Source organism: Pan troglodytes, chromosome 4 (assembly GCF_028858775.2).
Source record: "Pan troglodytes isolate AG18354 chromosome 4, NHGRI_mPanTro3-v2.0_pri, whole genome shotgun sequence".
NCBI lineage: Eukaryota > Metazoa > Chordata > Mammalia > Primates > Hominidae > Pan > Pan troglodytes.
Genome location: NC_072402.2, coordinates 77,164,071 through 77,178,646, shown reverse-complemented (window position 1 = coordinate 77,178,646; position 14,576 = coordinate 77,164,071). Strand labels below are relative to the sequence as shown.

The 14,576-nt window shown below is 37.9% G+C and overlaps 2 protein-coding genes across 26 annotated transcripts in view; one reads left to right on the top strand and one right to left on the bottom strand.

Moving 5' to 3' along the window:
* The window catches only part of LOC129143978 (parathymosin-like), a 376,200-nt gene extending 369,640 nt beyond the window's left edge, over positions 1-6,560 (bottom strand). For 7 of the 8 annotated variants that reach the window (XR_010157257.1, XM_063811322.1, XM_063811320.1 and 4 more), the window contains exon 1: positions 5,844-6,194. Coding sequence is in view for 7 of the 8 variants with exons in the window: in XM_063811322.1 (XP_063667392.1) it covers positions 5,844-6,062 (219 nt within the window). In the remaining variant the exon portion in view is untranslated. Of the gene's footprint in view, positions 1-5,843; positions 6,195-6,473 lie in introns of those variants that run through there. The other variant, XM_063811321.1, reaches the window with a different exon arrangement.
* The window catches only part of SPEF2 (sperm flagellar 2), a 198,141-nt gene continuing 189,813 nt past the window's right edge, over positions 6,249-14,576 (top strand). For 13 of the 18 annotated variants that reach the window (XR_010157255.1, XR_010157254.1, XR_010157256.1 and 10 more), the window contains exon 1: positions 6,249-6,738. Coding sequence is in view for 15 of the 18 variants with exons in the window: in XM_009449294.5 (XP_009447569.4) it covers positions 6,681-6,738 (58 nt within the window). In the remaining 3 variants the exon portion in view is untranslated. Of the gene's footprint in view, positions 6,739-12,110; positions 12,181-14,576 lie in introns of all 18 variants that reach the window. The other 5 variants (XM_063811314.1, XM_063811313.1, XM_063811311.1 and 2 more) reach the window with 4 other exon arrangements.

Genomic DNA, 14,576 nt, shown 5'->3' with positions numbered 1-14,576 from the left:
TGTATTTCAGTGATAGCACATTTTTATTGATATTTTAATGTCAGATCATTTTCAAGTTGGATTTTTTGTGAACTGAAATGAGTATCATGCATTTTTTGTAAAATGAATGACTTTGCCTTTTATCTTTTTGTAAAGTATCTGCATCTTCATTTATCCAAATGCTGTATAGACACTCTTTTTCCAAAATACCATATGGGCAGACTATGTTGTTCCAAGCTGGATACCAAAGATGAATAGCACAAATAGCTTTTGATACAAACAACAAACAACAACCAAACAATTCCTATAGATAGGCACAGAAGTATTTCACTTGATGTGATAATTATAGCCCACACATATCTACCAGTGTTTATGAGCTCAGTCATTCTCTACCAATGCTGCTGTGAAGTTTGGTGCTCTATTGTCTATGCCCTTCCCAAAGAGCAATCTTCTCAGCAACCTAGATATCATGAACTTCAATCCCCCAGGTCCTACTGACTAATAGTAGAGCTGGGAACCTTTTATTAAATTAGCTCTGGTCATCAATTTAAACATACTACTAGGATGACAATAAGCAGAACTGCCTCAGAGGCCACCGCATGGTATGTATCCACCCCTTAGAAGCATGCTCAGGGATTCAGTGCTTCCAGTAGACACAGCTGCAGGACATATATTCTCCAAGCTATAGGGGCTTTGTAGAATCTTATAATCTTCCTAATTTGAATAACTCTAGAGTGAAACACATTGAATATATCAGGCTCCAATTTTGTTGGCAATAAAGCTCTCTCAGAATTCCAACTGTAGCCTTGCCTGCTGTATTGGGTTGATTAGGCCGTTTTGCCTCAACCAAAATAATCCATGTTTTTCCATAAGTTGTTAAGATAATCACTCTGAATAAGATCATATCCTGCTTGGACTTCCCACTTCCTGAGATATTGTTACCAAATACAATTAGTTAGTTCTGTAAAATGGATATAGGAAGGCAGACAGCTCTCTGGAGAAGAAACTTGAGTTTACTATAAGAACATATTTGAAACAGAACCATCAAACCAAAATGACAATGTGTACACATTAGAGATACCAAGGAAACTCATGTGATGGGATGTTTAGAAGTAAAGCCAAGAATGAAATGGCACTAAGTACTTAGTAATGGTACTAAGTTTTTATTCAACGGGAAACCGAGATTAACTTCAGATCAATCTCAAGAGAGATTGGTCTAGTTGGACATTAGTGTTATTGTGCTGATGGTTGAAAAGAATCATAATTCGGTGTATCCAGGTCCCATTGCAGGAATTTTCTTGTATTTACAACATACAATTACTTCTATATTATTGTACATATAAAATAATGCATAGATTTTATATATATATATACTTTTTTCTGCTATTCCATCTAAACCTTTAGAAATTGTTAAACAAAAAATTTTCTGATACTTGTTAAAGAGGGTAAGAAAGACTTTATTCAAGGGACCACTGCAGTGGGGTTTTACAATAGGGGAGAAAAATCAAGCTCAACTCCAAATACAAAGAAAAGTGGGGATTTATAGCCAAAGAGCAGGGTGGTGATCAGTGGATAAAAAATTACTAAGAGGAAACATCAGGATCAGGGGGATTCTAGCTAGACTGACTTGACAGGATTCTTCTTGCTGAAGGCAGGCCAGAGTGATAAGTCCTGGGAATGGTGGGAAATTAGAATCTGATCAGATATCCAGGGTTGGGGATTTTCGCTGAATGAACCCAGCCACATTTTTGCTAAAACTGAATTCAGCATGCCAAGGATTAGTTTTTGTCAAAACACAATTTTGAAATAATTATTTGAAAGGCAAAACTGACTAGAAAAGTAGTTTAATAAAATTTCACCTCTCAAAACAATACAGAGATGTTAATAATCCTAATTGTTAGTTCTGCCACCATTGCCAATAAAAATTATTGAATGCTAGCTGCATGTCAGGTCCTATACTAGGTCTGAGACTAAAAGGAATAAGATGCATTCTATTAATGCAAGGGTAGCCCATATAATATAGCAACTAAAACTATTTGTAAATCAATGAAAAAACTGCTGCCATTAGAACAAGAGCCTCAATATGGCTTCTTTAAAAAACAAACAAAAAAATCTTCAATCAAGACTCTCTCTGTATTCAACTACCACAGAATACACATTTTTTTCCCAACAGCACATAGAACATTTTCTAGGATAGACTGTATGTCAGGCCACAAAACATGTCTCAACAAATTTTTAAAAATTGCAATCATATTAAGTATCTTCTCAGACCACAGTGGAATAAAAATGGACATCAATATGAAGAGAATCTTTGGAAACCATATAAATCATATAAATACACAGAAATTAAATAACATGCTCCTGAACTTCCATAGGTTAATGAAAAAATTCAGATGGAGGTTAAAAAATTTCTTGAAACAAATGAAAATGGAAACACGACATACCAAGACCTGTGGGATACAGCAAAAGCAGAACTAATGAGAAAGTTTACAGCAATAAATGCCCACATCAAATAAGTAGAAAATTTTCAAATAAACAGTTTAACAACACACCTCAAGGAACAAGAAAAGCAAGAACAAACCAAATCCAAAATTAGCAGAAGGCAAGAAATAATAAACAGAGCAGAACTAAACAAAATAGGGACTTTAATAAAAAAGAAATACAAAGGATCGATGAAATGATAAGTTGGTTCTTTGAAAAGATAAACAAAATTGATAAACCATTATTAGCTAGAGTAATCAATAAAAGGAGAGAGAAAACCCAAATAAAATCAGCAAATGAAAATGGAGATATTACAATTGATATCACAGAAATATAAATGATTATCAGAGAATATTATATACAATTATATGCTAACATACTGGAAAACTCAGGGGAAACGGATAAATTTCTGGAAGCACTCAACCTAGCAAGATTGAATCAGGAAGAAATACAACACCTGAACAGACCAATAACAACTAGAGAGAATGAATCAGTAATAAAAATTATCCCAAAAAACAAAAGCACAGGACCAGATGGACTCACTGCTGAATACTACCAAACGTATAAAGAACTAATACCAATCTTCCTCAAACTATTCTTTAAAAAATTGAGGAGGAGTGAATTCTCCGTGATGCATTCTTTGAGGCCAGTATTACCCTGATGCCAAAAATAGATAAGAATGCAACCCAAACAGGAAACTATAGGCTAATATCCTTGATGAATATAGATGCAAGAATCCTTAACAAAACACTAGCAAACTGAGTTCAATAGCACATCAAAAAGATAATACACAATGATTAAAGGAGATTTATACCAGGGATGCAAGGATGGTTTGACATACACACATCAATAAATGTTATACATCACACCAAGAGAATGAAGGACAAAAACCATGTGATGATCTCAATAGATGAGAAAAAACACTTAATAAAATTCAACATTCCATCATGATAAAAACTCTCCACAAACTAGGCATAGAAAGAACATACCTCAAAATAATAAAGACCATATATGACAAGCCCACAGCTAACATATTGAATGGGGGAAAGTTGAAAGCGTTTTCTCTAAAAACTGGAACAAGACAAGGATGCCCACTTTCACTACTCTTATTCAAGAGAGTACTGAAAGTCCTAGCCAAATAAATTAGGCAAGAGAAAGAAAGAAAACATACTTAAATTGGAAGATAGTTCCTTTTTGCAAAAGACATAATATTATACTTAGAAAAATTTAAAAACTCCACCAAATAGCTCTTACAGCTGATAAGCAAATTCAATAAAGTAGCAGGATACAAAATGAACATACAAAAATCAGTCGCATTTCTGTACACTAATACTGAAATAGCTGAAAAATAAATCAAGGCCAGGTGCAGTGGCTCAAACCTGTAGTCCCAAGTCTTTAGAAGGCCAAGGCAGAGGATTGCTTGAGCCCAGGAGTTCAAGACTAGCCTGTGCAACATAGAGAAAACTCATCTCTACCAATGAATGAATAAACAAATAAATAAATAAAGCAATTTCATTTCCAATTGGTACAATAAAAATATACATCTAGGAATACATTTAACCAAGACAGTGAAAGACCCTACAAGAAAAATTATAAAACACTGATGACAGAAATTGAAGAGGACACAAACAAATAGAAAGACACCCCATGTTCATGAATTGGAAGAATGAATATCATTAAAATGATCATATTGCCTAAGACAATCTATAGATTCAATTCAATTCCTATAAAAATACCAAGATCATTTTCTCAGAAATAGAAAAAACAATCCTAAAATTCATATGGAACCAATAAAGAGTCCATATAGCCAAAGCAATCCTAAGCATAAAGAACAAAGCTGGAAACAGCACAGTATCTGACTTTAAAGTATATTACAAGGCTATAGTAATTAATACAGCATAAGCTGGAAACAGCACAATATCTGACTTCAAATTATATTACAAGGTTATAGTAATCAAAACTTCTTGGTAGTGGTATAAAAATAGACTCATAGACCAATGTAACAGAACAGAGAACCCAGAAATAAATCCACATATTTATAGCCAACTGATTTTCAACAGAGGCACCAAGAACTATGTTGAAAGAACCCTCTCTTCAATAAATGGTGCTGGATAAATTGGCTATCCACATGCAGAAGAGTAAAGCTGAACAGTATTTCTCACCACATACACAAATATCAACTCAAGATGGATTAAAGACTTAAATGTTAGACCTAAACCTATAAAACTACTAGAAGAAAACATAGGGAAAACACTTCAGGACATTGGCCTAGGCAAAAATGTTATGAATAAGACCTCAAAAGCACAGACAACTAAAACAAAAATAGACAACTGGGGGCTATATTAAACTAAAAAGCTTCTGTACAATACATGAAACAATCAACGGAGTGAAGAGACAACCCATTGAATGGAAGAAAATATTTGCAAACTATTAATCTGACAAGGGACTCATATCCACAACATACAAGAAACTCAAACAACTCAACACTAAAAAAACAAACAATCCCACTAAAAAGTGTGCAAAGGACATGGATAGACATTTCTCAAAAGAAGAGGTACAAATGGCCAACAGGTATATGAAAAAATTCATCATCTCTAATTATCAAATGCATATCAAAACCACAATAAAATACCATCTTACCCCAGTTAGAATTGTTATTATTAAAAAGACAAAAAACAACAGATGCTGGAGAGGATGTGGAGAAAAGGGAACTCATACTGTTGGTGGGGATGTAAATTAGTATGACCACTATGGAAAGCAGTATGTAGGTTTCTCAAAAAACTAAAAATAGAACTGCCATAAAATCCAGCAGTTCCACTACAGTGTATCTATCCAAAGGAAAAGAAGTCAGTATATCAAAGGGATACCTGCACTCACATGTTTATCACAGAACTATTCAAAATAGCCAAGATATGGAATCAATCTAAGTGTCCATCAGCGAACAAATGGAAAAAGAAAGAATGGTATATATACATAACGGAATACCATTTGTCCATGGAAAAGAATGAAAACAGGTCATTTGCAGCAACATGGATGAACTGGAGGCCATTATGTTCAATGAAATAGGCCAGGCAACAGAAAGACAAATACTGCATGTTCTTACTCATATGTGGTAGCTAAAAAAGTTGATCCCCTGGAGATAGAGAACAAAATTATGAGTACCAGACACTGGAAAGGATGTGAGGGTGGGAAGGGGAAATGAAGAGAGGTTGGTGAATGGGTACAAACTTATAGTTAGATGGAAGAAATAGGGTCTAATGTTAGCTAGCAACTGGGGTGACTATAGTTAGCAATGATACATTGTATATTTCAAAATAGCTAGAAGAGAAGATTTGAAATGTTACCAACGTATATAAATGATAAATACTCAAGGTGATGGATACCTCAAATACCCTTCTTCTTTTTCTTCCTCTTCTTTTTTCTTCTTCTTCCTCTTCCTTGATCTCTCCTTGTTCTCCTCCTTCTCCTTGTTCTCCTTCTTCTCCTTCTCTTTCTTCTTTTCCTCCTGTTCTTCCTCTTCTCCTCCTCCTCTTCCTCTCCCTCTCCTTCTCCTTCTTGTTCTTCTTTCTTCTTTCTTCTTCTTTTTTGAGACAGAGTCTCATTTTGTTGCCCAGGCTGGAGTGCAGTGGCTCGATCTCGGTTTACTGTAAACTCCGCCTCCTGGGTTGATCCTTCCACGTCAGCATCCTGAGCTGGTGGGACCACAGGCACACGCCACCACGGCCGCCTAATTTCTTATAGAAAAAAAACGGTTTCTGCTACCTTGCCCAGGCTGGTCTTGAACTCCCAGGCTCAGTCGAGCGCCACCCCCTCCACAAAGTGGTAGGATTATTTGCGTGAGCCACGGAGCCCTGCGGAGACTCTGGTTTTACTTTCTGCTCACCTAAGAAGCTCCTGCTGTGTCCCTAAGTGTTCCCGCCTCGCCTCTGCCTCTCCCCACACCCACTGCTCCCTAACTTCTCTCACAGGCCCCCAACGGCTTCCTCCTGCGCTGGCGCACGCTCAGGTCTTACCCGCCAGCAGGTGGCGAAACACGATTTTCTGTCCTCTGCGGCTGAGCCCTAGCGTCCCCTCTTCTCTAAGGCCTTTCGCCTAGTTCCAGCCTGGATACGCTTCCATAGCAAAGGGTTGCCCTTGGCTACAGGAGGACGCGGGCTGGCAGGCTTGGTTCCTGGCGAGTTTCTAAGCCCCCGCCTGCGGTCTGAGGCACCGGCTGAACCATGTCGGAGATCCTGTGCCACTGGCTCAACAAGGAGTTGAAGGTGTCCCGGACCGTGAGTGAGTGACCACGGCCAGGGGCGAGCGTCTGAGGGGCTAGCGGGGCGCAGAGCCCGCAGCGCAGCGCAGCGCACTCAGGGAAGGTGGCGGGCAGGGCGCGAGCTGCACAGGTGGGGCACCTGCGTAGCCGGCAGCATCCCACAGTGAGCAACTCGGCTCGGCGGTGCCCCAGGTCCGTCCCGCCACCTCCCTACAGCTCACCCCAGCCAGGGAAAGGCCTTGTCACGTCCCCACTCTGCCGCTCTCGAGTTACCCTTGTCACGGTGGGCCCAACCCGCAGGCATTCTGACTTTGTGATGTGGTTCTAGGCAATCAGAGGGTTTAGGAAGGTCTCCTTTGCTTCTGTGGAGAGGGAACTTTGCTGGACTTTGTAGTCTGACCCTAACGATGCCTCCTTCACATCACCAGAAGCAGAAGCATGGTGTGGTGGCTAGTCGATGAAATATGAAGCCACTGGACAAGTTACAATACCTTCTCTGAATGTGTTTCCTTCTCTATAAAATGGACCTAATAATGCTTTCCATACTTAACTGACCAGCAGGGGAGGGTGGGTGAAAAATAAGTTAATGTAGAATATGTTAACATTTACAAATTTTAGTTAATTTTAAGCCCCAAATCACAAACTAGCTATTTCTGGTCACTATTGGCTCTTGCCCAAAGCTGACCTTATTCACCAACCTAATTTTATCCTAACCATGCAGTTGCCACCCAAAGTTTCCAAGTCTGACAACCACAGAGACAATTTTACATGCTGGCAGCTTCCTTGACTGCCCTGTAATTCTTCAGTAAGAGTTCATTTTTCAGCTGGCTTTTTTTTTTTTTTTTTTTTTTTTTTTTGCTTAAGGGAAGAGGTTTTCAGGGCAAGTCATTTCAGTCCATTTTCCCAGAAGAACTTGCTTAACACCAGCTTGCTACCAGAGAGGCAGTGGTGCCAGTTCAACCTTAGCTTATCTACAGAAGTTGCTAGATCGGTAGTGTTTCTGTGGGTGCGAAGTAGTTATTAATACTCTCAGCATAAGGATCTTTAGCACGGAGCATCTCCTGTTGCATTTCTTGAGGCATAAACCTCAGACTCTTTCTTTGTCAAATAACCATCTACACACTCCCTGTGAACTGCAATAAATTCTTTCCTGGTATTCTGCGATTATCCCATTGTGTCTCCAACTGTTTATTTGCTAAAATATGATGGACTGAGGACAATATTTAGCATTTATTGTTTCTTATTCCTGTCTCACCATAGGAGCCAAAATAAAATATCATGCCCTTAAGTTGTACTCTTCTAAAAGAAAAGCAGTTACATATTGCTTAGTTTAATTTAGTTCATTTATTTTATTAGTAAAAACCACACCCGGGCCGGGTGCGGTGGCTCACCCCTATAATGCCAGCCCTTTGGGAGGCCGAGGTGGGCGGATCATGAGGTCAGGAGTTCAAGACCAGCCTGGCCAACATAGTGAAATCCTGTCTCTGCTAAAAATACATTAGTCGAGTGTCATGGCGGGTGCCTGTAGTCCCAGCTACTTGGGAGGCTGAGGCAGGAGAATCGCTTGAACCCAGGAGGCAGAGATTGCAGTGAGCCGAGATCGCGCCACTGCACTCCAGCCTGGGCAACGCAGCAAGACTCTGTCTCAAAAAACAAACAAACAAACAAACAAAAAAACACCCTTTGCTGAAGTCCCCAGGACTCTATTGCAACATTTTGAAATACTTTTAGGAGAAATAAATGAAATTAATAAAGATACATAAAATAAAAACAGTAGATGCTATTATAATTTTAATTAGTTTTGGGAATTTAGGTTTTGAGAGGTGGAGGAAGAATGACTTCATTCTGTAAACATAAAAGGGCTGAAGACTAAGTAAGAATTTTAACAACATTTAGGCTATGGATAGAAAATTCCTGGCGTCTGTGCTCCTGAAGTGTAGATCTGGAAGCTAGCAGAGATGCCCCGTTCTAATGGAGTATTCTGCTTTCCATTCGCTAGCAAAACGTATTAATTTTTTAAACTATAAGAGAGATAGAGCGAGAGAGTCCTCGAGGAGGTAACCAGATTCCACATTGTAAGAGGTCTTTGGGAACACACTTAACTGTGTTTGTAAGCCAACAAGCTAGGATTTGTGCACTCAAGGAAGCACATTTCCTGCTGCTGCTGCCCCATCATTAGATAAACTGTTCTGTGGTGCACAATGGAAGGCTTTGGATGGTTTGTAGAATCTATCATGGAAGGACTGCGAGTGGGTGCAACCTCTGGGGAAAGTAATCAGGCAATTTCTGGGTAAGGGAAGTGTAAAGAGCAAGAACTTGGAGGTTAGACTGCTTGGAAATCTTTTGGACAAGTTATTTACCTAAATTTCATCATACTTAAAAACAGCAATAATAGTGATACCTCATCTGGTTGTATCAAGATTAAATGGGATATTAAACGTAAAGCATTTAAAATAACACTTTGGACATAAATGCTAAATCCTACTTCTCAGCATCTATCAAATAAAAATAAAAGCACCAATATATAAGGATATTTGAACAAAGACGTTTATTGCTACATGAATTACAGGGGCAAAAATAAAAATTGGAAACAATCTGAGTATCCTTCAAAAGTGTAATGCTTGGATACATGGTGCTTTATTCATACTATGAATTGTTATGCGGTTATTACAAAGAATGAGTTAGCTGCTATAACTTTTGGCTTAAAGGATATTTATGTATTTTTGTCAAGTAAAAACCAAAAGTTAGAGCTTATTGTGACTAGTATAATTATATATTTGTACCAATTAGGAAACACACACTTATGAATATGGACATTTATATGAGCATGAAGAAAAGTATGGAAAGACATATACTGGACTATTGACTTACACATGAATTTTCATATTATGGTTTGCATAAGCGTAGAGGAAAGTGTGGAAGGATATAAACAAGTGTGTTATAGGGATTACCCTGGGGAAGTGGGAGATTGGTAGCTTTTCTTTATATATCTCTGTTATCTGGCTTGTTGTTTATATTGCCTTTGTAATTTGAAGGGAAAATTCAATATAGCATTAAAGATGAAAGATCAAAAGAAGCCAAACATCACATGACAAAATAGGAGAAAAAGAGGTTTAATACTTTAGTTGAAATATCGTAAGCATATTATAATAAAGTATTGTGGGAGCTTGTGGAAAAGTTATATGGAGTTCAAATGAAGTCTACAAATGAAAGAATAATAAATAATGAAAGTTATCACTTATTGAGCATTTATGTGGGTATACCATACCCTGTTCTAAGCCCTTTACATAGATTTTCTTATTTAATCTTAAAAACAACCCTAAGAGGTATTGCCCTGGATGTTCAGGTGAGTCAGGAGGAGGAGAGGGCTTAGTAATTTGTTCAAGGTCTTACAGCTAGTAGGTCGTAGAGCTAGAATTTGAACTTATGCTTTTAGGTCCTATATTGTACATTAAAGTTTTAAACTTAGGCATGAATATATATGTTTAAGTAACTCTCAAATGTATTCACTTGAGCTCTTTTTATAAGGATTATTTTTCATTTGAAGTCACAAGAAATAGAAAAAGTCAGCCATCTCAGCCTATTATAATATCATAGGGCATAACCTAATTCCTAGATGGTTAAGTGGCAAAATTGGGTGAATTATTGTTTGTTTAGAAGTGGCCCAGCCCATAGTTGCTTGTTGGGACAAAGAAACAGGAGAGAATGCCAAGCCTGTGCATTTGCTGCCTTATGAGGCTAAATAATGGTTCAGTTGTTGGAGGGGCAGTCAAAGCTAATATATGCTGTGTTTTACTTTTTCTGATCTAGAGGTGTTTCATCTAGATAGCAGTGACAGGTGAAATTAGATTAGATTAGAGTCAGAATTCCTGCCCCTCTGGCCTACAGTACTTAGGGAAGCCACACTGTTCAATAGTATTTTCCAATGTTACTTCTACTACCAAAAGCTTCTGAAATTACAATAGTTGTGAATTATTCTACTGTTAAGGCATATTCCTATTTTAAATAAGGTTAATTAATATATTAGGATATATTAATCATTGCTTACATGATATATAAAAATTAAATAGATATATTTTTGTGAGTTTTAAGAGACAGTCTATGCTCCTTGTTAATTGGGTTTGGGTTTTTTCCAAGTGGGTTTCCATAAATGATTAATCTTTTCATTTTATATTAAATCTTAGTAGCATTTGTTTTTGGAGTGTGATATTTTGTACTCTTTGTCCCAAAGTTGAGGGGTATCCTCTCATGCATTAATGACACTTTGTTGATTTGGTCTTTTGTCCTAATATTTTCAGAAGGATCATAGTTTATTTTAAGAAAACATAGAGATATAAAAAAATCCCATTGAATATTTATTTTTATGCAATAGTTCATAACGTATTGTGGTAACCTTACCATGTTATGGAATCGTATAACTTTAGATCTGAAAAATAATCTTGGACATCATTTAATTCTTCTTTAGCAGATGAGGAAATCTAATCAGATGTGTTAAGAGCATTGTTTAGGATTATGCACCTAGGTAGTAGCAAGTTAGCAGGAGATTCTGGGCCTGCTGCCTTTTAGTTCTAGTCTTCTTTAAACCCGGAGTCTAAACCTTACACATTTTCTCATACTTAAACACTCAGAATCATTAGAAAATCTATTGCTTCTGATGTAAAGCAACAGATTTTGATATTTCCTGGCTAGCCTCACAGCGTTTTTCTTGATTAAAACTTGGCTTTCATTGACTAAAAATTAATATAGCAAGTCTAGTAGCAGAAGGCTATTGTGTAAATCGAAGCAAAAATTTTAAGAAATGGAGCTTCAAGAAAAGACTGATGCTCAATATTTTCACAATTAAAGAGGGTTATAATATAGCAATTAAGATTTAGTTTCAGATAGTAAATCTCAATTATGATAAAGCCTTCAAAGGATAAAATTGTGAAGACTGACAATCCTATTCTTTTACCAAAGGAAAGAAAACATCAGTGTCCCCTGCCAAAGATCACAGGACACATCTGTAGTTGAACAAAGTTAGATTTATAGATTTGTTGTAACAAGGGAGAACATGAACCATGAGGACTGCAGGGCATCTCAGTAAGAAGGTGCTAGAAATGACTTGGACTTGTGTTAGGTGTTTTTGAGGAGGGTTCCAGGAAGTGGTGCCTTGCTGTGAATGAAATCCTGTTCAGAAGCATTGGCAATTTGATGATTTGGGTATCTTAATAAATCTTATCTAGAAGGTGAGAAAAATGATCAAAGCAAAGCTATAATTAGAGAAGCAGCAATCATTCTTATTGGCCAGAATAGGGACATGCTTGGTTATTTTTGTGTTTTGGACAATATTCTTGTTTTGGTCTGAGCTCAGACATGTTTACAGAGGGATTTTATTTTTGTTTTGATCCATCAGTGTCGCAGAGTCTGATGTTGGTGTGCTGTGAAATTGGTTATGTTCAGCTGGAGAATGCCAAGGCGTAGCTGTGAGTACCTAGCCGGTTTCTAGGAACACCACAGCCTGATAGGGCCATGCCAGTTCCAAGCCTTCAGCCGGGTTTGTTTGTTTGTTTGTTTTTGTTTTTTATCTCAAATGAAAGTAAATTTTCTTGGCTTTTTAAATGTAGTTGATAGTGCAGGCTCGATCTTTCCTACTCGAGTAAAGGAGAAGTAAATGCCACTGAGCATAAAATGGTATGGGTCTGCAGTCCCTTACCTAAAAAATTCTAGAATCCAAAAATCTCTGAAAACTGCAACTTTGTACATTATTCATTTGGCAGCAAAACCTGACCAGAAATGCCATAAGGCTGTTTAGTCCTTATTTATTTCACTGGATGTGTCTATTTAAATATTTTGCTGTAGAAATAGACTGTGTTTAAGTACAGGTGCTTCCCCAGACCAGTGGGGGAGTTATAGCCTATCAGGCCTAAAGAGTGGACCTGTATATGAATGCCAGGAATGGCCAAATATTTGCTTTCTGAGTACTGAATTGTGTTTTAAACACGAATGTTTGTACTGTAATCATTAAGGATCTGTTATTTACAGTTTGTGTAATTAATATGACCTGTTTTCTTAAATTAGAACACAGTAATAATAACAATAAAAATAATCACTGAGCTTTTACTGTGGACCAGGCAGTATGCTAAGCATTTTACATATAAGATTTAATTCTCAAAACTACTCTTATAAGGTAGACCCCATCACTCTCTCATTTTTACAGATGAGAAACTATGGCTACATAGTTGCCCAAGGTGAAGCAGCTTGTAAGTGAGCCACAAGTCTAACAGAGAATCTTTCTCCAGAACCTGTGCTCTCCTTATCACCATGTGGAATGTGGATGGCTTTCTGTGCTTCCTCCAGCTGGCTAAGGGCCATTTTGATGGAAAGGCACATAGATCATTTCACCTGCTGTCCCAGCCTAACATTATCACAGAGGCCTGCATCAAAGATTTATTAGAAAAGGAAACTTTAGTGATGGGGACCAGGCATGTGGCTTGGAAGATTAGAGGCAGGGCTGAGAAGATTAGAGGCAGGGTTGAGTTGCTGCTAAATAATTTGAATCCCAGATGTAAGTAATTTTGGGTTTAGGCTGAAGATTGTCACTGGGCTCCCATGGTTTATTTACTTATCATATTCCTCCATTGTTCCTTGTTCTGGAGTCAACCTGCCTCTTTTTCCCCCTACAAAATTTCAATTGTTAGTGCAAATTAGTTTATAGAGGTGGGCGTCCTGAAATTAGTCATAGTATTCAGTGACATTTGTGGGAAGAAGAACATGACAAACCAAAGAGAAAAAAATAAGCTTTTTCTTGCCTTTTCTTTTTTCCTCACTGTTTCTCTCTCTCCCTATCACCTTTGTCCTCTCTCAATCTCTCTCTCTCTCTGGCTTCCTATATGTCTTCTTTTATTTTTTGAGACGGAGTCTTGCTCTGTCACCAGGCTGGAGTGCAGTGGCGCAATCTCGACTCACTGCAACCTCCGCCTCCTGGGTTCAAGCAATTCCCCTGCCTCAGCATCCCGAGTAGCTGGGGCTACAGGCACATGCCACCATGCCCAGCTACTTTTTGTATTTTTAGTAGAGACAGGGTTTCATCATATTGGCTAGGCTGGTCTCGAACTCCTGACCTCGTGATCTGCCTGCCTCAGCCTCCCAAAGTGCTGAGATTACAGGCGTGAGCCACCGCATCCAGCCCTGTCTTCTTATTTTATATGTTTTAGTGTATCAGTCCTAGTGTATACACTTTTTCTTCAGCTTTTTCTTTCTTTGTCTGATTTCCTATATGTGTTCTTTTTTCTTTTTCTTTTAATTTTTTTCTCCAAGTTTCCGCTTTATTGCTTTTATCATTTGCGTATTCGTCACTCACTGTTCTAGTTTCTGCTGATGTGGCACATGGTAAATCTGAAGTGTCTTATGCATAAAAAGCTTCAGACAGATATTTTGATACTTACAGATTTTTTATAAACTACTCTGACAATGAAGTACATTAAGTGTTTACTATTGTTCTTTAAACTTTATACTATAAACACCTCTATTTTATCCATATCATAATTGCCTTATTAATATGCCATGCCATTTCAAAGGAAATGGGTAATGATTTTATTTTTCTGGTGACCTTTTTGTAGAAAATGGTTTGTTACAGACCGTTTGTCAGCCACACTGAAGATGAAGGAAACGGATTTAGTATTCCCCAGTTATTCCTGGGCTAGACTTTCAGCATTCAGTCAACGTGAACAACAGGCACAGTGCAAACCCCAGAGGGAGGCAGGAAGGGAAAGAGATTACCTGAAGGTAACATAGCAACAGCTCTTGAACAGAAAGCAATAAGCCAAAAATTGGGACAAGACCCTGATGGCGTAGGAATAGAAAGACACAGATACATCCA